The 27302-nt window shown below is 39.3% G+C and overlaps 1 protein-coding gene across 2 annotated transcripts; it reads left to right on the top strand.

The window, feature by feature from the left end:
* Nucleotides 1-1458: 1458 nt before the first annotated feature.
* Nucleotides 1459-27041, top strand: LOC113677484 (rab3 GTPase-activating protein non-catalytic subunit). Of its 2 annotated transcripts, none has more exons than XM_089211121.1 (38): nt 1459-1629; nt 1878-1912; nt 2388-2511; nt 2675-2756; nt 3551-3598; nt 3953-4028; nt 7707-7808; nt 8449-8548; nt 8790-8891; nt 9442-9590; nt 10021-10109; nt 10567-10665; nt 11151-11290; nt 12547-12677; nt 13164-13222; nt 13584-13730; nt 14845-14927; nt 15088-15173; nt 15750-15840; nt 16336-16505; nt 17136-17418; nt 18083-18099; nt 18257-18337; nt 18799-18904; nt 19362-19537; nt 19867-20071; nt 20292-20483; nt 20877-20980; nt 21331-21397; nt 21592-21662; nt 21781-21816; nt 22293-22367; nt 22812-22876; nt 22955-23105; nt 23693-23782; nt 24034-24273; nt 24771-24932; nt 25544-27041. In XM_089211121.1, exons 1-38 carry the CDS (start codon nt 1515-1517, stop codon nt 25685-25687), a joined length of 4293 nt encoding a protein of 1430 aa, XP_089067247.1. In that variant the 5' UTR covers nt 1459-1514; the 3' UTR covers nt 25688-27041. The 2 variants fall into 2 exon arrangements, with proteins under 2 accessions (XP_089067247.1, XP_089067246.1); XM_089211120.1 differs by having other exon boundaries at nt 1875-1912.
* Nucleotides 27042-27302: the final 261 nt, after the last annotated feature.

The raw sequence follows: 27302 nt of genomic DNA, 5'->3' as shown, positions 1-27302 counted from the left end.
TGTTTATCCGCTCTGTGCCGACGGAGCTGAGGGAAGGACTACAGCCGCCGCCGCCCCCCCCCCCCCCCCCTTCACGTTTTGGTGCGGAAATTATCACAATCGCTGCGTGTGAGTTAATCTCCATTTCCAATCTTCGGGGAGGGGAGGGGCGCCGTCTCGTTTCCCAAACAGCGGCTGGTAGTCACGCCAACATATATGTTGTGGTTCCATTTTATTCTTGATTCAAATTTTATTTTCTTTTGTTTCAAACTCATTATCATACATTACAACACCCAAACACAAAAGAAAATAAAATTTGTACCAAGGGTAAAATTGAACCACAACGTATACATGGTTTTTAATTTATTCAGTCCTGTGATCTTTTTACCAAATTGTTCTTGGCGACGTAATACGTTGGGGAATCAATCGGAAGACTGACTCACCATTTATTGTTTCGAGATATTTAGTGACTGCTGATAAGACAGGAAGCACGTTTGGTTGGGATAGCGAACTACGGCAAATTTAAGAATCGGAATGCGGGAATTTTTTTCGGAATGCGGGAATTTGATGGCGCCTTGGATTCCCTCTTTTCCCATAGGAAAAGCTAATAAAACTGAATAAATCATTGGCGAAGTGCACCCCAGAAAATAAGCGAACTCTGGATCAATGATAGCTTGGTTCGTTAGACACGAACACTGAGAAAGGTTGTCAGATACCAGCATGTCACTATTGCTCGAAGCTTGGAAGTTTTAACTTGCAAGCTTCAAAGCTTAAAAATGCTCGAAGCTTCCAAGCTTAAAAGGTTTCTATACGCAGTGAACCTGTTAGATCAGTGTTTATCAGGTTGTGTACGACTTGAAAACGCTAAATTTGAAGGAGAAGATAACATGGATCAAAATTTATAACTTCAAACCAGTAGGGAAACTTGTGGAATAGGCATGTGGAAAAGGTAGGCTTTTGTTTGCGTTTGGTGGCTTAAATAAGTAAAACGAGCCTTGAGAAAACGGGGAATTGGTTCCGTCTCATTTAGGACGACTTCCGTTGCGTTCTTTTCCATTTAGTCGAAGAGTTCCAGGGCCGTAGCTAGCATGAGGCAAGACGAGGCAATTGCCTCGTCTTGATTTTGGCCCGACATTGACTTCTGAAGAAAAATGCCACGGAAAATACTTAAAAGAGCATTTCTGAGCCTCTTGATTTCTAAATTTTTAGATTTAAGGGGGTATGGCATGCCCCCGTATCCCCCTAGCGGCTCGCGCCTTCGGCGCTCGAAACTTGCCTCGTCTTGTTCTGAAGTCTGGTTACGGCCCTGAAGTCTATCCTAGTTGGGACAGTTCCGTCTAACTTTTGACGCCTCCGTCCAACTTCGGAAAGTTCCGTCCAATTTCGGCCTTTTTTCGACAAACGCTTTGAACGTGTCTTCCCTTCATCCTTAGTGATCATGACCGATCTCGCGATGATGAGACTACGATATTTTGGGTCAGCTGACATAAAACAACATGGCCGACGTGTTCTCTTAGCTCAACTAGATGTGATTGATGAAAATGTCGTGCACTGTACCTGTATTTGCTTTGATTCAAGATGTCAATAGGGTAATTTCAATTTTGAATGATGCTCCTATATCAGGAGAGCAAAACGTTAAGGATAATGTCGGTAAGTAAGGTGATTCTGAGGCACGACTGATTAGCGATTGTAAACATTTAGTATAAATAGTATGGGACAGAAATATGTAAAGTGCTCCTGCTAAATTTAGGATTTAGTATCATAAATTTTATCTTGTATTTTTTATTCATTTATTTTATCCCTGATTTGATTTAATGGAGTCTCTCTTAGTGAACCGAGAATTTGTAATCAACAGTTTCGACCCCTTGCATTATAATGAATATTTCTACTTTCAGAAGGATGGGATGTTGAAAGTGAAGAGTGGGGCTGGACGGTAAGACTTCCATTGATTTTTAAATTTTAACTTTGGTTAAATCACAGAATCGATGGCCTAAGGTAGTTCACATGGTGGACTCTTGGTCGTTAGGTCTAGATTCAAGCCTTGACAGAGTCATTTTGTCTTTTCCTTGGGCTGGACAATTAACTCTGGCAATGTCTCTCTCTACCCATTGGGTTAAGTAGTGTCAAGTGTCAGTGAAACCTGAGACAATGCTGGAGTGGGGATGGGGGGACCTATGATGGATCACCCTCCCACCCAGGGGAAGTAGTCATACTGCTATTATTATGATCTGAAACTAGGATAGGCTCTGCAGTAGGAGGTGGGGGGGGGGGGGAGGGGAGGTGGGGGGAACCTATGATGGACCAGCATCCTACCACTTCCTAAGATGAAAGATGCAAAGGGAGATTTATATATCAGCTTGGAGTCATTACAGCCTTATATAAAATAATTTGTTCTTTTGTATTAACAGGAAGCAGTTGAAAGTGAGCCTGAAGTACCAACCAGTTCATGGCTACAAGAGTGTTGCATCTCTTTGTCACCATCAAATGATACTTTGGCTGTGGCTAAAAATGACAAAGCTGTTTTCCTGGCCAGTATGTTAATCATTTTTTTTTAAGTGTAAAGGTTAATCTATAGTCCTTATACAGATCATAACTGTTATGTTCAATATGTTTAAAGACCATTTAAACCATAGAATTATGATTCGTTATCAACAGAAATAACTCAAGCTGAGATCAAGGTATCATTCTTTTCCAGGCAGATGGAACAAGCAATCAGATAGCCAGCCAGGTACAAAATATGAAATCGTGTGGAGTGGTAGTCTTGCCACAGAGGAAGGGTAAAAAAAAAATTACTGCTATTATTTTTGTATGTCCTTAGATAACATCACAATAAACAACATTCTGCCTTTCATTATATAAAACAAGTAGACTCTATGTAGCCATGGGTCTGTACAACGAAAGATCACAGAAGAAGTCACTTGTGCCAATTTTTTATGTCATTATGGTCTGTGATCTATTTACTGTTGTTATGACAAATTTATTTGAGAGTTGTTAGTTGAATTGCTTTCAAAATCACAGGAATTTTTACCCAAGCTAACAATTGGACAAAAGTTTTTTTCTTTAGTCATTTAAACAATTGTTTTTTGCTCAAATGTATATGTTAGTTTGATATGTTATTCTTTGTGTGTATAGAATGATCAGAGAATGCGGAATTAAGTTTTTCTGAGTGGTACAACATTGATAAAAATCAATAATTATTGTTGCAAATAGACACACAGCAACATCCTTTAACTCCCAAGATCTGATTGTTAATTCTCCCATCTAGCTGTTACACATTTCCTTGTAATTTAGTGACAAGAATTTGGTGTTAGATCACAATAACAACCTCTAACTGATAAGTTTGAGCAATCTCATTACCTGTTTGTTGGATAGTGTAAGGGTATTGTAAAGAGAAGTTATATGTAGAACATTTTGAATAGTGTTTTTGATAGAGGTGAATAGCCATGACTAGTGTTTATATCCAGTGGAGGATTTAATTGTGCCCTTTAAGTGTATAAGAGCATTTGATGTAAGATATTATTGTCAATGTTTTCCTTACTGTTTTTGCTTTCTTTGTCATGTTTACTGTCAGGGAATGTATTACAGATATATTGTGCATACCATTGGCTTCTCAACACAAGTAAGTTGTTAGCACCTTGCTGTACATATTTGTAAAATAATGCGATTTTTATTTCCATATGACTCAAATCCCATAGTCCTGGCCAGGGCAAGGCATTGTGCCTTTGAGACGTGCAGGAAAAAAAAATGTGAGCTCCGCTTTTAGGCTTGGCTAAATCTCTATATTAACCCTCTGATACCTAAGAGTGAAGTATCTAATTTCTCCTCACAATATCACTACTAATTCAAACATTAAGGTCACAGGAATAAAAGGAATGATGGCCAGCCAAAGGAGCTCTTGATCATTAAACAAATTCTCCTTAATCTATGCATGACAGTCAAAGTGTATGATCAGTAATGGTGTTGAATTCTGCAGAAGTTCTCAAGGATCACCAGACTGGACTTGCATTGTGGCTGGATTTACATCAGGATACATGAGGATCTATTTACAGGTAATTTTAATATTTGTGTGACAGAACATGGATTAAACAATTTTTTTAGTGTACATTCACATATAAACATTGTATCTTTGGGTCCATCTAGGTGACTGAAAAATCTGGTCCTTGAAAGAACATTTATCTTCAAGTAAATACTGTGTAGCATTGACATTTTGTAAGAATGAGATATTTCACAGATAGGCAATTTGTTCTATTTTGTGTGAACAAATTTTTGCAGTCAAGAATTAGGGTATTGAAATTTCAGCAGAGAACTAATTTTGGCAATGTTATTTCCAAGCAGTGGACCGTCACTATTCTCTTGTTGAATCACAACTGAATACTTCTATGGGACATTTAATAATTTCAACCTTGTAGTCCATATCACAGAAAAGGACTACCACAACTGCAAATCAAACAATTTTCCCCAAACTCTTGTTCTTTCTTGGGTGTTTTTTTGATTACAATTACAATACTTTATTCAAGAGAAGGAAAATAAAAATTGTAAAAGTATCTCTCGAAAGGGGATATTCTAGAGGTTAACCCTATATAAAAGATTCCCCGAATAAAAAGATCAAAACATTATATACAGATAATTAAAAACTGTTTACCATCATCTCAATCAATATTCATGAAAATCTTTAGTCTGTTACGAAATAAAGTCAATGATCCTGCGTGTACAATATCTTTAGGCAAATTATTCCACATATTAACGATCCGTACAAAAAAAGAAAATTTGTAGCAATTTACGATAGCTATTTTTACGTAGAGCTTATAATCGTGATTGGCTCTAGTTCGATTACATTTAGTAAGTTCAAAAAAGTCCGAAAAATGAAGACTATCTATTTCCAGAACTATCTTGTAGCACTGGATCAGAGATAAAAACTCTCTTCGTTTCTCCAAAGTTTGCCAATTCAGTAGGCGGCAGCGGTCTTCATAGCTCATTTCTCCGCGTTTTTGCTTTAATGCCAACCGAGATGCCCTTCTTTGGACTTTTTCCAAGGATTCGATATCCTTTTTTTGGTAGGGGCTCCAGACGGGGACAGCGTATTCGAGTATAGGTCTTACTAACGACTTAAAGAGGCAGGAAAACGCATAGCGATTATCGTTTCCAAGTGATCGCCTGATTATACCCAACACTTTGTTCGCCTTGTTTACTATGTAGGAAACGTGTTTACCCCAAGATAGATCGTAGTTTATTGTGACCCCTAGGTCCTTGGCACTGTCGACAGATTTTAGTTGCGTACCAAGGGAATAACTAGGCTTGGATCTGTCTCTACTGTGCGTTACACGCATAACTTCACATTTTTCAGGATTAAAGCGCAACTGCCACTTATTAGCCCAATCGCTTAATTTGTTCAAGTCCAACTGTAAGGCTGGTATATCCTTATCAGGCTCCATGATCTTGCGATAGATTTTAGTATCATCAGCGTAGATTTTCACGGTTGATGCAATGTTTTCCGAAATATCATTTATATAAATAATGAATAGGATTGGGCCGAGTACTGTTCCTTGAGGCACACCTGAAATCACGGGTGACCAGTCTGAACAATTGCCCCTTAACACTACACGCTGCCTTCTATTCGTCAAAAAATGTCTAATCCACAGTAGTAGAGAGCCGTCTATCCCATACCGTTGTAGTTTCAGCAGCAAGCGCTCGTGTGGCACGCTGTCCAAAGCCTTGGAGAGATCTAAGAAGATGATATCCGTTTGTTGCGAGCAATTCCTAGCCTTTGCCCAGTCATTGTAACATGTAAGTAATTGTGCCAACGTCGATTTACCCCTTAGATACGCAAATTGGTCTGGATTAAAAAGATTGAGGTCTGACCAAAAGTCGACCACACGGGACTTTACCACAGCTTCTGCAATCTTGCAAACAATACAAGTCAGTGATATTTGGCGGTAGTTCTCCATGAGATTTTTGCTCCCTTTCTTATGGACTGGAGTGATGTGGGCCGACTTCCATATACTTGGTAGTTGACCTTGAGAGAAGGATGTATTCAAAAATAAAGCCAGTGGAGATGACAACACTTGAGCACATTCTCTTAGGATGCGAGGTGATATGTAGTCGGGCCCGGGGGACTTGTAAATATTCAAATTTCTTAGCAATTTCTCAACTTCCGTGGCAGAACAAAAGATGTTACATAATTTCTCATCTGTAATATATTCAAGGTCGGGAAAGTTTTCGTGATCCTCAACAGTAAACACCGATGAGAAATAAGAATTCATACAATTGGCAATGCTCAGGTCGTCGTTAAGATACGAATCGTTCACCTTTAAGGACGCTAAATCACATTTGACTTTTCTCTTTGATTGAACAAAGTTCCAAAAAGGCTTTGAACTGTTTCCGGTCTTTAGTTCATCTGCCAGATTGTTTATAAATTGCCTACGTGCAGAGTTGCACTCCTTCTTCACATAGTTGTTGAATTTACGATATTTGTTCCAATCAGAAAGAGCACAGGTTTTTTTTGCCCTTTTATAAAGCACTTTCTTTCTTCTACACAACTTAATTAGATCCCCGCTTATCCATGGTGCATTCGAAGTTCTCTTCACTGTCCGCCTTGGGATACACTCGTTGACAGCAGATAAAAACATATCAGACCATGCAGCCCAAATACAATCAATGTCAGTATCCATAAAGGCACAATGCCATGGAGTGTAATGTAAAAGATTCCTGAGGTGATTCCAATCCGCCTTCTTAAATGAATAGCTCAACTTCTGCGATTTCCTTTCAGAGAATGATTTTCTTGATAGTAGCATAGAGATCGAGTTATGGTCAGAGAAGGGAAGGCCAACTTTTAGATCGTAGACTAGGTCAAGAGACGTGACGAATACCAAGTCTAAGATATTTCCGTTGCGAGTTGGGTCTTTGACCAGCTGGAATAGAAAATTGTCGTGTATGATATCTGACAAAAAAGTAGCGTTAGGTGAATCCACAGAAGTGCAGTCGGTGTTCCAGTCGAATTCGGGAATATTAAAGTCGCCAACAAGGACCATCTCTGGGTTTTGTGATGAAGAAAGCACAGTATCAAGAGCCGTTTGTAGATCCAACAGGCAGTTAATGCTACTGTTAGGCGGCCTATAGAAGACACCTAGACTAATTTTTCTATTCGCCGGGAATAAAATATCGACAAATAATAATTCGGAATCGAAATTAACATCTTCTCTCACAGACGCACGCAACGTATCGCGTACAGCTATCAAAATACCGCCACCGCGTCGACCATTTTGAACACGATCACGCCTGAAAACCGTATAAATAGAAGGGAAGAGTTCACTATCCAAAATAGGGCTGTCCAAGTGAGTCTCCGTAAATACCATGAGATCATATTGATAGGTAGCAATCTCTAGTTCCAGCTGATTAATCTTGATTGGATAGTTAAAAGTAGTAATTTGAAGAATTTTGTTTTACAGGGACTTATACCTTTTCTGATCAAGGAAAAACTTAAAAATGTGTTAAAATAAAACTCATATAACTGTTATAAGTGCCTCTTCCTAATCGAGTTAGGGGTCTTTACTATAAGTTATGAACTAAGTTTTTTTTCCACAATTTTGAGTTCAGCAGGTTGTACTGTAAAGTACAGCTTGCCAAACTGAACAATCATAGTACACATAATAAATGAGAAATATTTTTAATAGTAATATTATTAATAGTAATTATTATTAATAATACAGTTTATGTTCTTTTTTTTTAAGAATGGATCCCTGTTGCTGTCACAGTTTCTTCATGATAACCCAGTGTTAAGGCTTAAATGCAGAACTTGGCAATCATATAAAAATCATGGCACTGCCGAGCAGGTATGGAACATTTGTAGGAATAGAATTGTACCTGTTAAACAAGTGGAAACAAAATTAACATCACTACAAACAAAAAAATGTAACCTATTTGAGAATTTTTTTGATACTTTTTCTTTAACCCTTTTTACACCCTAACATCAGTATGCATATTCCCCATACTATTCTTTATACATTTCCTAAATTGCTGATAAGGAGAATTTGTTTAACAATCAAGAGCTTCTCTGACTTGGTGTTGATTTCCTTGATTCTCTCTACTTCAATGTGTGATTCAGGGGTGATATTGTAAGAAATTCGATGATCATTTAACCCTTTAACTCCCATGAGTGACCAAGACGTATTTTCTCCTTACAATATCAATATAATATCAGCCAGATAACTGATGAGAATAAAGAAAAATATCAATTAGAGGATCATTAGTTGATCCAATACCAAATTCTCTAATCTATTGTCATAAGAACTGTATGAAAGACAGTAATGAGAATTAGTAACAAGATCATGAGACTGAAAGGGTTAAAAATGTCCTCTCAGACCCTTGTCCCTCTGCATTGCTTTTGACCAAACTGTTTCAGGACTTAAAGGATGCCTAGTAAGTATGGTGTAGCTTATTTTTGTCACAGACTGTGTTTTATAACATGTTTAGGTTGAAGAACTTGCCATCCTGTACCCAACTGCAATGGTTATTATTGATGGTTTTAGTCTGTATCAGTCACTGAGAGCTTGCAGAAACCAACTGGCAAGAGGTGAGGCTGCTGCCTAGGAGGCCAATTCCATTAATTTTTCAGAGTTCTTTTAAAGTCTCATGCATCAAGTGTAAGACTTGTGCAAATATTCAATCTTATGCTCTCACACTGCAAGCTCTCTTTTTAAGAATTTAAGGTTCCTGATTTTAAACTGTTGATTCTTAGATATGGAACCATAACTTTAATTAAATTTTTTAGTATGTTGCCCTACATTTTGATGCTAATTTTTTTCTTTAATTAGCTCAAGCCAGTGGCCTATCTGAACTCATTGGTCCCCCTCCTCTTGCTTACAAAAAATGGAGATTTGATGGTCAAGGGCACATCACAGATATTGCTAGTTGTGGTAAGATTGTACTTTGTAGTAATTGCTTTGCAGTGACTAGAAATAAATTTCCCATTTAGGTTGGAAATCATTGTTCAATGAAGTAAGCATGTTTTGGAGAATATTAAATCAGCTTTTTAAGACAATTAGAATGCTGTTGGCCAAGTCAAGAAAGATGAAAATGATATTAATGAAATTGCCGTCCTGAATTACTCTGACATCTTCTTTATCTATTATGCTCTTCCTTAACCAAAGTTAGAGCCAGCTGTTGCATCATATTTTGCCAGCTACTTTGTGAATTTTGGTTGAAGACAAAAATGAGTGTTTCTGAACTGATTCTAATGTCAATGTCTGCCTTTGCAACACATCATGCTTGCTACCCAAGCATAACTCGATTCTACCACCTACTCAATTCAGATCATACACCTATTACATTTTCTAATTACAACCCTGAATTCTATAGATTAAACTGGGTATGATGTTGTATGAACTAATTTATTGATAAAGAGTTTTCGATTGAGAAAAAAGAAAGTTTTCAATAAAATTTACAATCCTTTTTTTTTTATTGAAGGTGTTGTACCCCCTAATATGTTTGATCAGTTGCAAACAGCCTCATTCATTGGAGGTTTCCATGCAAGCATCAGAGGTACCATGCCAGCCATGTCTCACTACATCAGCACAGGGAAGGAGCCGTTTGTGGCGGTCTACACTTCTCTGGAGGTAGGAAACTGTGGAACAGAAAATTTGGGTTTTGTTACAGAAGGAAATCCTGCCAAACTGAAGGAATGGGGTAGGTAACCTCTGAAGGGCTTATACCGATAAATCCTGAGAAACAGGGGACTATGAACTTCCACGTGATTGTTTCCAGACAATAAGCTGATCAGAGAGGGAGGCCATGCAGTCAAAAACTTGCTAAGGGCTAAAATACATACCAATATTTTACCTGTTACTTGTGACCAGACTTACAGAATGCCCTGGTCAAAGACCTGCAATATGAAACTCAGAAGCCAATATTAGCAGGATCTTTAAACCAAGTATATTTGATACTGACAGAAGCACTACCTAGCCCAAACAAACTTTCTGCCTTCAATGATTTGTAATTCTCAATTTCTCTCTCTCTCCAATTTTTTTGTTTTTTGCTCCTCTTCAGGGTAGTTCACCTCCTCTTATTTCTGATGTTGCGCTGGCAGTAGCTAGCAAATTAACAACAGCAGTACTGTCAAAGCTCTCAGCAGCAAGGTTAGTGGAATGATCTCATATTGCACTAGTCAATGTTAGGGACCTTTAGTAAACTATGATGGGGACAGCATCAAGGACACAGCAAAACAAAAGATCTTATGTGCATAAAAAAATAGCTTAGCAAAAATTTTTATCTTTCTTAGCCATCCTCTCCAACAATAATGTGAAATCACCAAACTTTGCATAGTCTGAGAACAGAAAACTCAACAGCAAATTATTTAAATTTCCATTTGGAAGTCAGCACTGCACACATATGCCATTTTGAAGTTGAGTTGTCATTGCCATAAGAGATGGTAAACACAACTAGCCATTCCAGAAATTTTAACTAAAAATACAAATTTATTTTTTAATTGACATCTTCCTCTGCATTGTGGTCCTGACTACTTAAGGTCCATATTATTGGGACCAGGATGGTTAGGTAAGAACATCTGTTATTTTTTTTTGTCTTTATTTCCAGTGGTTGGCTTGGATGGGGTACCAACCCTGCCCGTCAGTCAACCGAAACAACAAAACCTGCAAAGCCCAAGTTGGAGAAAGGAACTTCATTACCAGCAAGGTAATCCAATACAGCTAAGGATTTTGTTTAATTTTCACATGCAGCTGTTTAACACAGAGAAAGTGGGAAATACTGGCAGGACCTTGGGGTGGGGTTGGAGGAGGAGTAGGTACCTTGTACTTTGATCAATTTTGCTGGTTATGTGCTGCTGGTTTCTTAGAACCCCTACCCTAATATAGTCTATTCTGCTGCCAATTATAGACCCAATCTATGTGACTTTTGTTAATTTGGTTACAATTTGTAACTTCAACTCTTGCTATTTTTAAATCCCCTACTTACCAGAATTTTCTTATCCCCGAAAAATGCTTCAAAATATGTGCAACCCCATTCTAATTACTGTATAGAAAATGTAATGCTGTTATAGTCAATCCAGTTGTGAAAATGTGATCCCATCCAATGGCACATCTCCATTAGCCTATTATAGAAAGTAACCCCCTCCTGGGAGGACTTCCTTGTAGAACTGAGTCAGTTGCTCTTTCTTGTAGATTTGGGTTGCCTGATACACATCGTCATGGAACAAGCATCACACTAGCTCCTAATGGGCGTTTAGCTGTCACAACTGATGATTTTGGTCGAGTTATGTTATTGGATGTTAAAAAGGCCATTGTGATTAGAATATGGAAAGGTAGATTATTCCAAACACTTTGATTGCTTTTCCATTAGGACAACAAAACCTTAAAAAATAAAGGTCCCCTTGATGTGTTCATTTTGAGCTTCTCTGCTAAAAATTATTGTAACCTTATACATGTATTCAACCAGTACAGGTGCTGGCGATATTCCACGTGGGGCAGTATTACCAATTCTGTGCAGGTTCTCAGTTCTTTCTTTCACAGTACACCTCTGAAGACTTCAAGAGCCAAGCACACCTTACAACATTTAACTTTTCATCATCTACAAACCTTAAGAGACTTTTTTGTAAAAATGCTCATAGTGACTCCATCCTTGAACCTTGGTTGAAACACCAAATGTTTCAACTTTATTTTTAGGGGGTCTTTTATTTTAAATCCTAGAGTCTTAAGGGTCTTTGCTTCAGACATGCATGTCCCATTTTTTTAAGGGAATTTCTAACTCAAAAATTTTTCTAGATGAGTAACATGCTTATAGAGCTCATAGAAAAACTCCATTTTAGAAGCTAACTTGGTTTATCAAGTGAGTTGATAATTTAGCTTGGCCACCATTAAGGGAAACTAAGCATGGATCTATACCTCCAATACCAAATATTTGATACTGACAATATGGAGGTCAGATTGGAAAATATTGATACTAACTAAAAGTATCAGTACTTTCGATGCTGTATGACCAGCCCACATGTTGTCTCATGCCAGCCACCATTGGCTGACAAGGAGCCAAGAAGACTCTGGGCTTGAGATTGGCCAATGAGCACCACATTGAACTAGTGTAAGTGGCATGTGAGTGGTGCAAGGGTGAACTTATTGATGACCATGAGTTTTGACTTCAGTGCGAACTTAATCTGGTGTTAAATTTTTGACTGTCTTTTTGATGCTTCTATAGAGTAATGAACACTGCATAACTTTAACAGTGCAAGGTAACCCTATATTTCATCAGTCAAATCACATGATTTACCATTTAACTCAATGATGTCATAGTATCGATATCAATATCAAAGAAACATGTCAGTATCATACATGGTATTGTATTGATTGGGAAAAATGTATCAGACCATCCTTATTTTTAAGAAACTCTTTATGATGGCCAATTCATATTATCAACTCAGTTAATAAAACCAAGTTATCTTGTTTTACCTTCCACCAAGGCAGAACCACAGTTTTTTTTAGAAACTTTAGCACTTTGATAATTTGATCTGCTGTTAGTAATAGTTGATCCTAGTGCAGATGTAACCTTTCCATTTCTGCACGGCAGGTTACCGTGATGCTGAATGTGGCTGGGTAATGGTTAGTGAGGAGGATCATCAAGAGGAAGAACCACCTAAGAGCTCATTGAGAACAGCTCTGTTTCTTGTTATTTATGCCACAAAGAGAGGAATACTTGAGGTATGTATTGTGAGTCTCTTCTTTTTTGTGGGCATTTGCTGTAATTGGGTATAATATTTTCAGAAGCCAGTCATGTAGTGAAACATTTATTAAGTCAATGTCAGTATCCATGCAAATATGCACCTACCCCTCCCCTAACCCAACATTAACCCTAACTTGTTATCAGTTAACCATCATTGGGTGAGGAGAGGGGTAGGTACATAATTGCTCAGATTCTGACATTGATCCATACATTTCATACTGCACAATTAACAATGAAAACTGAACAGGAACTCCTGCTATGGTCTGCCTTAGTCAATATTTAAAGTAAAGTAACATTAATTTTTTTTTTTTTTAGGGAAGATTTTTGTTATTAGTGATTCTTTTAAGTATGGTTGAGAATACCCATTGCTACTCACATTATTGGACAAAATTTTATCAGCAAGTTGATATCACATGCACCAGAAATCTTAATTTTGATAATCAGTTCACTGTGTGTTTATCCAGATCTGGAGAACTGAACAGGGGCCACGTGTGGCTGCCTTTAATGTTGGAAAGGATTGTAGGTAAGCTTTGTACACATAAACATGTATTATGTTTTTAAACTGTTGTAGTACATTGATTTCAATTACTATTGAGAAGGCTAGGACAACTGTGAAGTTATGTTTGGAGCAATTTCTTTCCTTTTCAAACATTTGTCTACTTTTTGTTTTACACTTGAAATTATTGTCTGATTGATTAAACTAAAGCTGTTTCTCGGCTATTTTTTTTCTTTCACAATTTACTGACATGGATCTTAGCCTCTAGCCTTTAACTAATTATTCCAAAATTTATTGCTTGTGTCAAGTGAATTTTGGTTGCAGTTTCCTTCATTGACCAGCTTTCAGTTACATTCAAACTGTATTTTTTAATTCTGCTTTTTATCAGGCTCTTGTATGCTGGACATGGAATCATGGGATTAGGTCATGTGATCAAGCAGGGGCAGGCTCTCCCACAGCACACACTGAATTGTACTCTAATCCAAGGGGATGGTACATTGAAAACTTTCACTGTACCATTTCACTGTGCCCTGAGGTGAGAATTCTTACATGCTTTGAAGGGGTGTCCTAACTGATCATTTTCTGGTAATTTAGAGTTAACAACTAGGTTGAAAATGTAAATTGGCCACCATAAAAAGTAAAAAAGCTGACATTTTGAGCATTAGCCCTTTGTTAGAGCAATTGGAGGAATTGTGGGTTGTGTGTGGGTTTATATGCAGAAAGCGGAGCTATGCTGTTGGTGGGAGTATTGTGATGAGAAAACAAGAATAAATTAGTTGAATGAAAAGTGCTCATTGATACCGTGGGGATTAAGAGTGCCAATTTGGAAGAGAAATTTTTGCTCTAGTGTTTTGCAGCTTTCTAATCATTTTCTGTGTTGCCTTAGTTATACTGGCAGTTTAAGATTGTGCATTCTGTGTACAAATGTATATTAAAATACTGTTATGTAGTATATGCCACACAAGTGAATAGTGCTTTTTGGGCATGCTGATTAGTTAGTTCAGAAGTGAATAACAAGTACCATTCACCTTCAGGCAGCCAATGAAACAAAGTTGCACATCAAGAGTTTAATTTTCAATCATTTTCTTGGTATATTGGAAGAAAGAAATGTTTTTTTTTTTGGTATCTGTGTGGTATATATTTAAACAACTATTTACCTCAGTGTTGGCAAAAGTGGCAGATATTTACCAATACTCACCTCCACTTCAGTGAATAATTGTTGAATATAGTACATATCCTCTACTCCCATGTTAGAGGTATACAAACTGTTTATACAAACTCCATTATGCTGATGTGATGAGCTTATTCAATTTTGCAGAACAAGTTTTTTTGTCAGGATAAACTTTATCTAGACAGATTTTAAACATTTTTCCCTAGCTCAGGACAAAGTAAAATTTAATTTCTGGTAGGAACCAGAATCCACTGTGGTCAGACTGTGCAATTGTCAACTTGTTGGTTAGCCAGGCAGTAGCCTTGGCCTCTTCATCAACTTTTAGAAAATATAAAAAAAAAAAAAATTTAAGGTGATGCGAAGGCAATGGACACTGTATCAGTCTCCCACAAATGTTGTTCAGGAGTTTTTACTTGTGAGGATGTTCAAATTCAAAATTCAGTTACAACCTAAATAGACTCTTTTTTTTTTCTTCTAGTGACAAGCACAGTAAGAGAGTCAGAGATCTACACCTTTTAAAAAAACTGTCAGCTCTTTTGGATTCAATCAAATCTGGCCAAGGTAATCTAAGCTGCATTGTGGTAGTAAGGTAAATTATTTGAATGAAAGGGAAATTATATTCTTTAATTGAAAATAGAAGGGTTGCAACTCTGTGCTAATTAACTTGTTTGCAGAACTTTTTAAAAACCTCTCTTACTATTTTCATTTTTGATGTATCCAGAGTCCAAGGCAGAGAACATAAACAAACTGGAAAAGGATTTGTTAAATATTCTCAGTGAAATACAAACTCCACAACTGCATCAGCAGGTGATTTTGATTTTTTTTAAGCCATAATAAATGTAATCACTGCATTTGACAAAGAAGAATGTAGTCTGCATGGAAACTTGAATGAGATTTCATAACAGGGTTGGCACATGAACACAGGAAACCCACTAATTATAGTCACCCATGTGGCAACTATACAGCAGGGGCAGAAATGAATGATATCATTGCCAGAGAGAACCTGAGATTGGTATTACGTTTTACCTATCATTTGTTGGCTCCATCATCTGTGCAATTTGAATGGTGACATTTAATTTTTTTTTAGTTTGAGACCTGACTGGATCAGGTTATGTTGTTGGGCAAGACACTTTACTTTCACAGAGCCTCTCTTCAACCAGGAGTACAAATGGGTACTGGGGAAGTATCAAGGAGACTTGATGAAACACTTGGGATAAGTTTGTGATGGACTGGCATTCCTTTCCCCCCCCCCCCTCCCTGGGGAATAGTAATACTCCTAGTCACTTTATGCTACAGAAACTGGGATGGGCTCCAGCTTGATGGGCAACTTGGCTTGAGTACAGATGTAACCATGTATGAACGGTTCTTGTGTTTTCCTTGTAGGGTCTTCAGTGTGTTTTGTCCACTGTAGGAATTCCTTCCTCTGTCCTTCTCAAAGCTGTGACAGCTGTCAAGAACACAGTTCAAAAGCAAAGTGAGTGTGGTATTTGTTATCATTAGAAATTGTACCTATCATTAGTCTCCTTAGTTGAAGATAGAGTGGTGTAAACTTTAGCTTGCTGTACACTGGGGAAGAGGCTCAGGTGCAAAATCTGCACCCAGCACTTACTTGCAGAGTGCCTCTCTCCAGCCAGGATTATACAGTAAATGGATATCAGCTAACTGTCAGGCCAACCTGACAATACTTGTATGTTGTGGGGTCACCTCCAGGGGGAATGAGTGACAATACCTCCAGTTGCTTCATGCTACAGAAACTGGGATAAGTTCTGGCTGGAAAGACCGCTTGGCTCAAGTGGCTCATCATGAGTGGGAGATGTGGCAGCCTAATGACTGACCTGTCAGATTCTATATGAAGAGGCCAGCATACCAGCCCTCTGGGGGGGGGGGGGGTTGTTAGGCTAATGCTGGATGGTCTGGTACTAAACACATCTTTCTGACAATGCCTCTATCCATTTACTCTCCACATAAGATCACACCTCTGATGATCATGAAGAAGAAAGAGAAGACACCAAGTCACTCGTGGACTTTTGTGATGTTCAGAGGCAACTAATAGAAACACATGATTCAATCCAAAAGCTTGACAAAGAAGAAGAATCAGGCTCTGAGGAGAAACCCTGGAAAGGAAAGAGTAAAGAACTAGTATGTGGTCTTATTTAGGCAGTGGTCTATTAGTAGTTATTAGTGCAGCAGGGTTAGCGTTGAGAGTTATTACCTTGCCTGGGTCATTGTGTTGTGGTTGTGAGCAAGTTACTTTACTCTCACAGGGCCTCCCCACCCAGGAGTGTAAATAGGTACAAGTCAATTGTTGGAAAATCACAACATTTTTATGGGGGGGGGGGGGGGGGGGGGAAGGAAGAGGGTAACCTTGTAATGGACTAACATCTTGTCTAAGAGTAGTTTGCAATATTCCCAGTTACTTCATGCTACAGAATAAACTAAGCACCTCAATGTGACAGTGTTGTGCACAAAATTTTAATTTTCATGGTGACACATTGATAGTGGAGGATAAAAGCACACAACCAGCCTTCTTCCCTGCAACATTGAGGATGTGCTATGCACACCCTCTTTTCTCTTTCTTGGCTAAGAATGGTATACAACTCAGGCATATTGCCAATCTCTTTGTCACCACAAAATGCGATGCAACAAAGCCATGTTAGTTCTCAGAGTAAGCGGGACAGTCATGTCCAAGGGTACAACCTACTAAGGATTCCAGCTGGCTGTGTCATCTTTCCTTGGTTGTTTTGAGTAAACTTTTATTTGTGATTGTAGTCTATAGCAAATCTCCTTGGAGTGACAAAATCTGAAGCATCAGAGCTACTGTCCGTGGCTCTCGGGGGAAGTGAGACAACCACACCCAAGGTTACAGCCCACTCTGTTCCTCAGCTGTCTGTGTCATCTTTTCTTGGTTGTTTTGAGTACACTTCAGCTCACCAACAAGGCCAAGAAATAAATGCTAAAAACCAAGAGAACACAGCTGGGTCATCTAGAGTTGTATTACCTAATACTGTTGGTGTTAGGAAAGGCTTGTCCAGTGATATTACAATTCAACTAGGTAAGTTGAAAATATATTCTACCAGAATCTTTTTTTAATCCTTTTTTAACTCCTGGAAGTGGTTAGCATGTAACTTCTCCCTCAAATATCCATACATCCACACAGCAAACAGGTAATGAGAATATGCATATTTATCAGTTCAAAGTGGTTATGTTGGTCTAACACCAAATTCTTGTAACTAATTTACAAGAAAATGTGTAGCAGCTAGAGGGGAGGATTAAAAACTAAATCTAGGGAGTTTAAGGATTTATTACATCCATTTTGAAATCACTGGTAGTCCCTGTAATCTGATTGACTCTAATTGGCACGATTTATTCTTGAATTGCACCATGTTTGGCTACACTAAAAAAAACAACCAATCAGATTTCAAGGTTTACTGAAAATAACCAATCAAATTGCAGGAAACTCTTATCCCCCCCCCAAAAAAAAAAATGGATGAATTTAATTTCAAACCAGCTTATGATTTCAAATCGAACTCGCGCTGGGCACTCGTTCGATTTTGAAATCATGCGTATGATTTCAGCCCAAATTGCACTCCACTCAGTTCAATTACCGTTATTAATTTAAGTACTCTATCTTGTTTCATTTTTAAATTATATCTCCATTTTGCTAGTATACTAACAAGATCTTTTTTAAATTACTTTTTTGTTCCCTCTATCTATAGCAAGCTTTCTTTTCAAGGTAGGTTGAAATTACTTCAGTTATCAAACTGATCAAAGTCACCAGGAGATGCGTTCTAGGTGGCTGTATTTTGAAATTTTTTTTTCCAAAAGTTTATTTTTTTTTTTGGCCCCCACTTTGAGATCTGAATAGCACTTTCTTGACATTTCTTTTTTAGAACTGCCTTTTAGGGGATTGTTCGTCAAGCAGATTAGCAATTCCTTTTGAGTCATCTGGCATTAAACCTCACCACCTAATGGTAAGCTTTTATATGTTAGTTTGCTGTTGTAACAAACTCACTCCACCTTCGTTAGCTAGATTATCAAGTAGTCCGGACGACTTGATTAGGGTTATTTGAGGGTTATATAAAGTGGTGCTTATTTTCTTCCAGTTACAATAAAATTAAGGTTTTGACCCCGAAGAGTGACTACCATCTAATTCCTCCGCACAATATTTAACCCCTGAATCACACAAAAATGTCGCAAGAATAGAGAAATTGATCAAAAACTAAAAAAACGTTCTTGGTTGTTGAACAAATTCTGTAACAGTAGGGAGAATATACATATTGATGTAAGGGTGTAAAGGGTAAAAAACTTTGGAAAAGCTAGTAAACGTTTTAACAACGTTTTTATGAAGCGGAACTCCAATTTAAATGCACCTATTCTTTTGGTTATTAAGGTTGCCGAAAACAAAATCTGTGATGTTCTTTGTTTTATACAGAACCTGTTGGTGTCTGGGTGGCTGTTAGACCCGGATCAGCGCTATGACAAAGAAGAATCCATGTTTCACCTTCATTCACTGGTTTCAACAATGAGTTCTTTATCAGGTCATAATCACTTAGCAGAGTATTGTTGAACTTTGTTACGGCCTTTGTTTATGTAGCAAGCAAACAGCTGCCCTCCAAGGTATGCCTCGCCCCTAAAGTGAGGCTTCATAGCTCAGTTGGTAGTAGCTCTTTCGCTCTGACGAAGGGCTAACTCTCGAAACGTCAGCTCTATAACTCTTTACGGTGGCCAATTTATGTTATCAACTCAGTTGATAATACTAAATTACCTTGCTATACTCTCCCACCGACGCAGTGCCACAGTTTATTTAGAAACTTATCCCCTTTATACACTCCTTAGTGCTTGAGCATCGGGCTTTCAACCTGAATAGGATTTCATCGTTTCTGTTTTACTCCCTGCTTATGATGACGCTAGGTTTTGGATTTTTCAAGTTTAGTCACATTATACCCCACAATTCTCCATTCCATTAATGTGGCCCTTTTATTTTATCCTTCCCAGGAGGCTTACCGAGCGAGATGTCTTCATCGCAGTTACGTGACAACGATATTTCACCTTGGTGGGACAATGTACGTCAAACTCTGGCCCAGTCTACCTCGACAAGCAGGGGACTTTTTCTTGCTGCAGTTTGCCGATCTGTGGCCTTGGAAATCAGTACAGCATCAAAGAAAGTTGAGGTGCACACCGTGAAAGATTTAATTTTTTTTAGTGAATGCGTCGTTTAAAGTGAACTAAACTAAAGGCAACCATGCTCTTAATCCTGTTACCCCCAGCACGGATGAAAATATAATTTACCTTCACAGTTTCGATTCATTATCCTATAAACAAGTGATGAGATTGAATGACTTTTATCAGCTGAAAGGTGTTTTCCTGTGTTCACCAAATTCTCATAACTAATTTACAAAGAAATGTATTGAACCAAGAAGGGAGAATTATTATTTCTAATCAGATACTGGGTTGTAGAGGTTGGACTGACTGGTCACTGAATGTTGTATTCTTACCACAGGACGAAGGGGACGCGGCTGACAGGGAGGAACTGGCCGCTGGAGACTGGATTTCAGTGTCAGTTGAGATGGAACGCTGGAACTTACTTATCTGTCAGCTGACCGATTTGCAAGCTCTGGCAGGCTTCATCAAACGATTGACGGTTAACAGTCAGAAAAGCAAGCAAGCTGTTGATAACAGTGGGTCGCCTAATCTTTCAGTGGTCGGTAAGAGCTGATAGCGTCCATGTTTTGCGAGACTTAATTTATAAACGAGGCATGGGTACCCTCGATTTCTGTTTTCTTTTAGAACAGAGGCGTCATGAAAGCCAATTTTGTTTGTCTTTCCGTAATATGAAACGAATATTGGCTTGTTTGGCAGCAAACTGACCTCCTGAGTACTTGTCCTTGAAAAAAAAAACCCTATTTGCATATCTTATCTCTTCAGAGTTCTTGAGTAGCGGCCCTGACGCAGCTTCGAAAATGATATCGAAGTACATCGTACAATGTGACATCCCTGCAAATCATCTGGGAACTCCCCATGTACCAAGGAAGACGGAGACTGAAAATCTGAGCGAGACTGGAGACGATGACCTGCCTGACGTAGACCCTGAAACTGTAATCCAAGTCGAACTCGAAGGTTTGTTTCCGCGGGATGAGGCAGAGTGGGGAGGAGGAACGGCTTAATTTGGGTTAAACGGGTGAACACTGCCAATCAGTCGTACCCAGTCTTACGCAGGGTATACAGGGCCTTCAACTGAGTGTCTCTGTGAAGTAAAAGCCCTGAACATAGTGTGAGCTAAGCGATGCGCGTTGTGCGTTTGTGGTACCACTCACTGCTTTTTCATTTGCTTTGTCGTTACCAATCGCTCTGACGAAGGGTCAACGCTCGAAACGTCAGCTTTAAAACTCTACGGGGGCTAAGTTACGTCATCAACTCAGTTGATAATACTAACTTACCCTGTCATTACCAAGGCAGCGAAATAAACAGATACTTGAAAGCCTCGAACGAAAGTGAACAAATCTTTTGCAGGTCTTAGTGAGTTGCGTCTGAGGTTTCCGCATGGTCTAGAGCAAGATGTACTGTGGGCTCATTGTGTTATGGAGTGTGTCACTTACTGGCACAGCAACAAAGAGGTATGCGAGCTAAAAACTTGAAAAAAGATATTCCCAGTAGATGAACGCTGGTGAGAACGGGGTCATTACCAATGAGCTGCCCGTCACAAATATAAATGGTTTTTAAACCGCTTGTTTCTGTGTCTGCATGACTATTTGTTACATTTAGTGCCATGTGGTTGGTCCTGGGTTCCTGCACCCATCCAACAGAGGCGGGGAATAAGGAGGACTCATTTCAACCTCATACGCTTCATCGATAGCTAACTGATCAGCCTCCTAAATAGTGGAATTTTAACAGTTTTTTTACAGCAGCTGTTCGTTCTTCAGTGCTGACTTATATTTTCATTAATTTTTATTTGAATTCGTTTCAGGAAACCAACAAGCTATTCTTAGCTCTGGAGCATTTGAAATGTATTCACGTTCCCGCGTTGCAACATGGTATGTCACGCCAGGTCACGCAAGGTCACAAAAGTTTTACAAACATTTTTTTCTTTTTGTTTATTTTTTTCATAGTTAACCCTTTTATTTGTTCAATTTAATTTAATCTATCGAGCTCGACAGTACTCTGTAGTAAAGATCTTTATTTCATAGGCTTCCTTTTCTTTTTCCAAATTATTTTTTTCGATTTTAAGGCTTGGCAGTCACGACATGGAAGAGATTCTTCAAAGATAAGATATCCGCCACCGTTATCCTAATGCAGAAGGTTTGTGAATTACGTTCATCTGTGATTAGCGATATTTCACAATTTTTCGCTTGACCATGAACAGTCCTAGAGTCTCTCTTAACTGAAGGGATTTGACCGAACTCCCCTTTACTTTTAGGTTGGAAAAGCACCCAAAGATCGACTGTGTCGAAAGGTATATGAATTTTGCACTTTTCGACCCGTTATTTTCGTAATTGCGCAATTTTCCATTTAGTGTTGAAACCAATTCAGGATTGCTCTGTTTTTGCTTCACTTCGTGTGGTGATTGGTCCTTAAAACTCGCACCACCCTTTCAACCAATCAGATGCAAAACCAAAACCAATCAAGACTTGGTCGCCCGCGTTTTCCCGCGCTTTAGGCATTTGGGTCAGTTTTACTTTGAGTTCTCATTGGCTCTCCAGGGTATTTTTCTTTCTTCTGATTGGCTCTTGAGATTACTTTGGTTTTGGTTTGGTTTTGGTTTTGGTTTTTACGACAATCAATCGAAAAGAGCTCAATTGTGGGATTGGTGTTTGGTGTATGTGCCGGCAATCTAGTCGTAATTGCATCAAATCTATACATTTATTCTGTGGCCGGCAGCCCAGAAAACAGAGACTTGTGTTGAATATTTTAAAACCTTTTTTTTTTTAGACAGTGGATTTAAGTTTTGGTGCGTTGGTGCAGTTCCTTAAGGCCACTGTACTTCTCCTGGATGTTATAGCTGAGGTAGGAAATAATATTTGAATATAAAACAAAACTATTGGAGGCAAACCATGGCTGAAGAATCAAACAGCAGCTTGTTGACATAGTATTGGATAGTAGTTAGTATCCACAGGGTTTAGTTGTTGGGGTGTCTGGCGCTTTGCTTGTACAAAATCCTGGCCCGTTTCGTATTTTATAGGCTGGTACACCTTTCCTACTTTTTGAAAATTATCCTCGGGTTTAACTGCTCCTGAGATCGTAGTCCCAGCCGATGCAGTCTTTTGCGATGTCACGAAATGCTGTGGGTGCGTTGCGTGACACGCTAAAAGACAACTTGAAATCAATGGAATGGGCAGTGCGCTGAATCGCCCCCAGTTGTCTCGCTAACCCATGTAGCGTAGGGCTGCGTATTGAAAATAAGAGGCGACGAGGGACAATTCAAGATAACACTTTGGTTTTTCTTTCCAGGTGGATTGGATGGAATCTCAACTAATAACTTTGGAAACAGAAGATTTCTGGCACACTGGTGAAACGTAAGTAAAGATCTCCTGATTTGATATGCTAATAAACAACTACGTCGATTGTCAGTTTGGGCCTTGCCTTGTTTCCAGGGGTACAGAGTCCCTTATTGAAGAGGCACAGGAGAAGCCAAAGAGTGAGGGACCACTGGTCCAGCTCCATGCCAAGCTGGTCACTGTTTTGTGGATTGTAATGGGACTGGACATAAAGAGCGTTAAACCGCTGACCCTCTTCGATACAAAGGTGATGATGTACTTTTTAATTATTTTATTTATCGATCCTGTTACAATAATCATTTTACGATACTGTCGTCAGATATGTTGTATAATGGCCTGTAGATGTTTTTAATTTGAATTTGCTTTAGATTTTTGAGACAGATTCATCTTTACAGTAAATTGAAGATTTGAGAGCATAGCTCCGACCCACAGTTACATCGTTTGGGTTTGTTTTGGCAAGGCAGTTTATTCTCCCAGTCCCAGTGCTTCCCTTCATCATGGAGTATCAGTGGATATAAGGGAACTGTCCGGGATACCTGACAAAGAGCCAAGAGGAGGGGTGTGGGGGGTGACCTTGCGAGAGAATGGCATCTTTTCCAGCGGGAGTAGTAATGATCCCTGTTGTTTCAAGCTACGCGAACTAGGATAAACTTCGGTCAGGTGGAGGGTAGGGGCTTGGTTAGTGTGCAAGATTTTTCACGACCTGTCAAGAAAACTAAACTAAAACTGTGCATAAATTCGCCAATGGGATAGTGGGTGTCGCTCAGTCAGAGCACGTTCAGGCAAAAGCTACAAGAAAATGTTTATATTAGTTTTTCTTGTACCTGTGTGCAGAGCAAGGACTCTTTTATGAGGGATCTCAGCTCTAATCGTCCTCTATCGTCTAATGATGTCGACAAAGCCATCGTTGAGACAAGAGAAAAGGTAAATGGTTCCTGTCTGATTGTATTTGTTTGCAGTATTATAGTTATTTCCTTCGCTTCGTTTCTATGTATATGACAGACAATCAGATTTCGTTTGGTTGGAATCCTAGTCGGGAGTCGGATTTTTTTTCTATCTATGTTCGAAACAGATGAGTTTGATATCGCATAAGTTCGCCGGCCCCTTCAGAGCAGTTTTTGGTTTTTTGTAGTCTGTCGAAAAGAAAATCAACACTGTGTGCCTTTTGGTCGTAGTTCTTCACTCGAGCCCTGTCCTTCACGGTGAGCGCTATGTTGGTTCAGTCTCCCAACCCGGTACTCAGGCGAGAGAATAGTGATACTGACAACAAGGGAACGGTACCCGAAACAGCTACCTGTGATTGGCCGGCCGTGATCTACAAGCTTGTAGAGCAGTTTGGGATGGACAGTGATCCATTTAGGCGACATTATGTGCGGGAATTGTACTCCGCTGGTTTTGACGAGATTGCAAAACAGGTAAGGATCTTTGTGTCTGCAGTTCAATTACTCCAGTCATGGAAAAATTCACAGCAATTCTCCCGCAAAGAAAACTTGTCAAGGGTGCGTAAGGAATTTGATTTGAACTACCTCCTTGGCAAGTTTTTCCATGGAAAGTTGGTCTTGTTTAAAACTTGGCACGTCATTGTTTGGACAAAAGAAATTGTTAAGGAATATTTATCAGGCAGCGCGGCTGAGTGGTGAGCGCGTTGGACTTGTAATTCCACCACTTGATGGAAACATTCTGATCTTACGTGGCCTGCGCGGGGAGAAACGTTTAGCTTCCCTCACTGCTTGTCATGTGCGTTAAGTAAAAAGCGTGCAAAAACTGTTCACTCTTCGAGAAATTGTTATGCGCGCACCCGTGACAGAATTCAAGGCCCTCTAAATTTTTCTGCTTTTGGAAATATTCTTCTCTACCTTTGTTGAGGCTAAGCATACCACATTTCTGAAAACTGTTTAATTTTTTTCACCAGACCATGTTCTCAGTTCACGACCAGCGGGCCTTGGCCTCTCACCTTTTAAGAGTTGTGGGACAGCGACTAGCATACATGATCTTAGATGCGTCAGAGTCAGCTGAACGCGCTAATCGATTGTCTCGTCTACCAACTCAGATAAGCAGCTGGATCAGATCACAAGTACTGTATAAAACATATTTTGTCCCTCGTGTTTTAACTGTAACGTTGTTACCTTCCCCTGATATTTTGCACCTTGACCTTTAACTTTTGCGTTTGACTTTATCCTTTGCTCCATATTCGAACCTTACCTCCTAATGTGGGACTACCATTTTTTTCGATGACCTGTATCACTGTGACCTTTCATTTTTTGAGTTTTGCTCCGTAGCTTGACCTTGACCTTTGCCCTCTGTCCTCTGTCCTCTGTCCTCTGCCCTCGAGTATGGTCCTTATATTCGATCACACCGTTCATTGGTTTTGAGCGCGAGCTAGGAGGATTTTGTCGAATACACGAATACAACCACAAAATCGAAGTCCCTCAACCTAAAAACTTTGCTGGTAGGAGCTTGGCGGTATACAAATTTTTTTCGTTAACTTTTATTCGATAAAAGTTAACGAATGGGGCAAGTTAACCGAATCACGAAAGAAAACTTTGTTAGCCCAATTTTGAAATATCTAACAGGGATAGCTTACCATTGAGCCTCGATCTGGTGTACTTGACGTAGTTTTTCTGGTGCGCGTCTTCATATTTGTTGAAGGTGGCTCATTCCTGCTAATTTTTCTTTCCTCTACAGGATCCTTCAAGGTTATCCCGTCGTATGGTTCCCCTGTCACACACTGTGGACCTTCTGCGTGTGGTGCTCAGTCTCACACCGGAAGATTCCCCCGACTACTCACTCACTTCCGGTCTAACCGAAACGATCAAATTCCTCCTTTAACCCTTAATATATACCCTAACATCAGTATGCATATTCTCCATACTGTTCTCTTTACATTTCGCAAGGTGCTGGTAAGGAGAATTTGTTTAACAATCAAGCGGTACTTTTTTGGTGATCATTTCCTCTAGTAATGCAGTTAGGAGAATTAACAAGTCAGTCACTCCAAGGGGTCAAGTGTTAAAAGAGTAAAAAGGGTCTCAATGGTTACTTCACTGACCAGTGAGCGGTCAAACGTGCCCTGTGAGCTGTCATTCAAAATTAACCTCAAGAAAAACGAATAACGATTTATTTTTACTCCACTGACTTAAGATTTGTTCCTAAGGCCAGGAAAGCTAATTTATGGACGCGAAAGATCAACGGCCTTGATTAGGCTCGATTACCAGCCGCTCTTCGGGGATATGAACCTGCGCCCTTTTCCCGAACCCATAGTCTCCACGGGGAGGAGCGAAGACTGGGCACGAGAGAGAGCAGCGAAAATCGAGCCTACGGCCCCCCGTGGATCCATCATACATTTTATTCAGTTGCAAGATGATCCTCCTCAAGAGTGACAAATGAGTTCAAATTTCTCGATTTTCTGATAAGTAGTTTTTAAAATTATGAAATTTCTATACATCTAGTTCATAACTTAGTGGCCGACGAACTTAGGTAGACAACCAATTTTAAAAAGCATAGTTTATTAGAAAAGAATTTTTTTCAGCGAAGTAGGAGAAAATTATGAGAAAATGCCTGAAGATGCAAAATGCACACGCAAAAGAATTATAGAAGTGTGCGAGCGTAAAAGCGGTTAGGAAGGGTTTCTGCCGAAAGAAAATGAATTCAATTTAGAACAAAATGAAATTGAAAGGCAGCTCGGAATAGTGCATAATGAAAATGAAAGAAGACGAACTTCCTTCTTTTGAATTATCTTGAATAATAGCGCTTTTATATTTATATTTGCGCAATCAGACTTTGGCCTTTGGATGGAGATATATTTTGCGTAGAGGCCAACTGTCTTACAGGTGATAAGCCTTTAGGGCCGGGAAAGAAGTTCAACTCTACTTTTTCTATTTAAGTAGTAAATTTAAAGAACTTAGGCTAAAGACTGCCCTGAGACACTTTAATATCATTGGGCAGGCCAGTCAGTTGTAGTGCCCAGGCCCCTCAGGCACTTAGCCTCCATTTTGCGACGTGGGCGTTAATATCACTCAGGGTGAGGCGTTTTCTGGGAGCCTTCCAATATCCATAGTTTAACTAGTAAATTTACATGTAAGTGGAAGAAAGTGCCAAGTGTAGGTTATAGTAAAATGTTTATGGTCATAAGTCTCTTTGAAGGTTGAAGTTTACTGAACAATTTTTCTGTTAGATTTTAAAGAAATATTTGTTAGATATAGTTCAGCGTGATCATGATGCTGCTTTTGGTTTGCGGCGCGCCCGAAAGTTTTAGGTCTCCGGCTTGGGAAAGAAGAGATGTTACTTACAATTGGTGACAACGCCCGTCAACGCCTTAAATGCGCATGCCGACCTCGTTTCAAAGGTCCCCTCTCCTCCTCCCACAAGGGAGGAAATAAGAGGACCTTGGGAACGGGGTTGTGCGTATGCGCGAATAAAACGACCCAATCCCCCTTCCTTACTCCAA

This window comes from Pocillopora damicornis, chromosome 7 (genome assembly GCF_964200805.1).
Source record: "Pocillopora damicornis chromosome 7, jaPocDami1.2, whole genome shotgun sequence".
NCBI lineage: Eukaryota > Metazoa > Cnidaria > Anthozoa > Scleractinia > Pocilloporidae > Pocillopora > Pocillopora damicornis.
This window is presented reverse-complemented; position numbering and strand designations above follow the sequence as displayed.

Coding starts and splice junctions, on each gene's coding strand:
- LOC113677484 (XM_089211120.1), top strand. CDS start 1,515: ATGAAAATGTCGTGCACTGTACCTGTATTTGCTTTGATTCAAGATGTC. Junction 3,599..3,952: donor CCATTGGCTTCTCAACACAA/GTAAGTTGTTAG, acceptor TGAATTCTGCAG/AAGTTCTCAAGGATCACCAG. Junction 16,506..17,135: donor AAGGAAAGAGTAAAGAACTA/GTATGTGGTCTT, acceptor TTGTGATTGTAG/TCTATAGCAAATCTCCTTGG.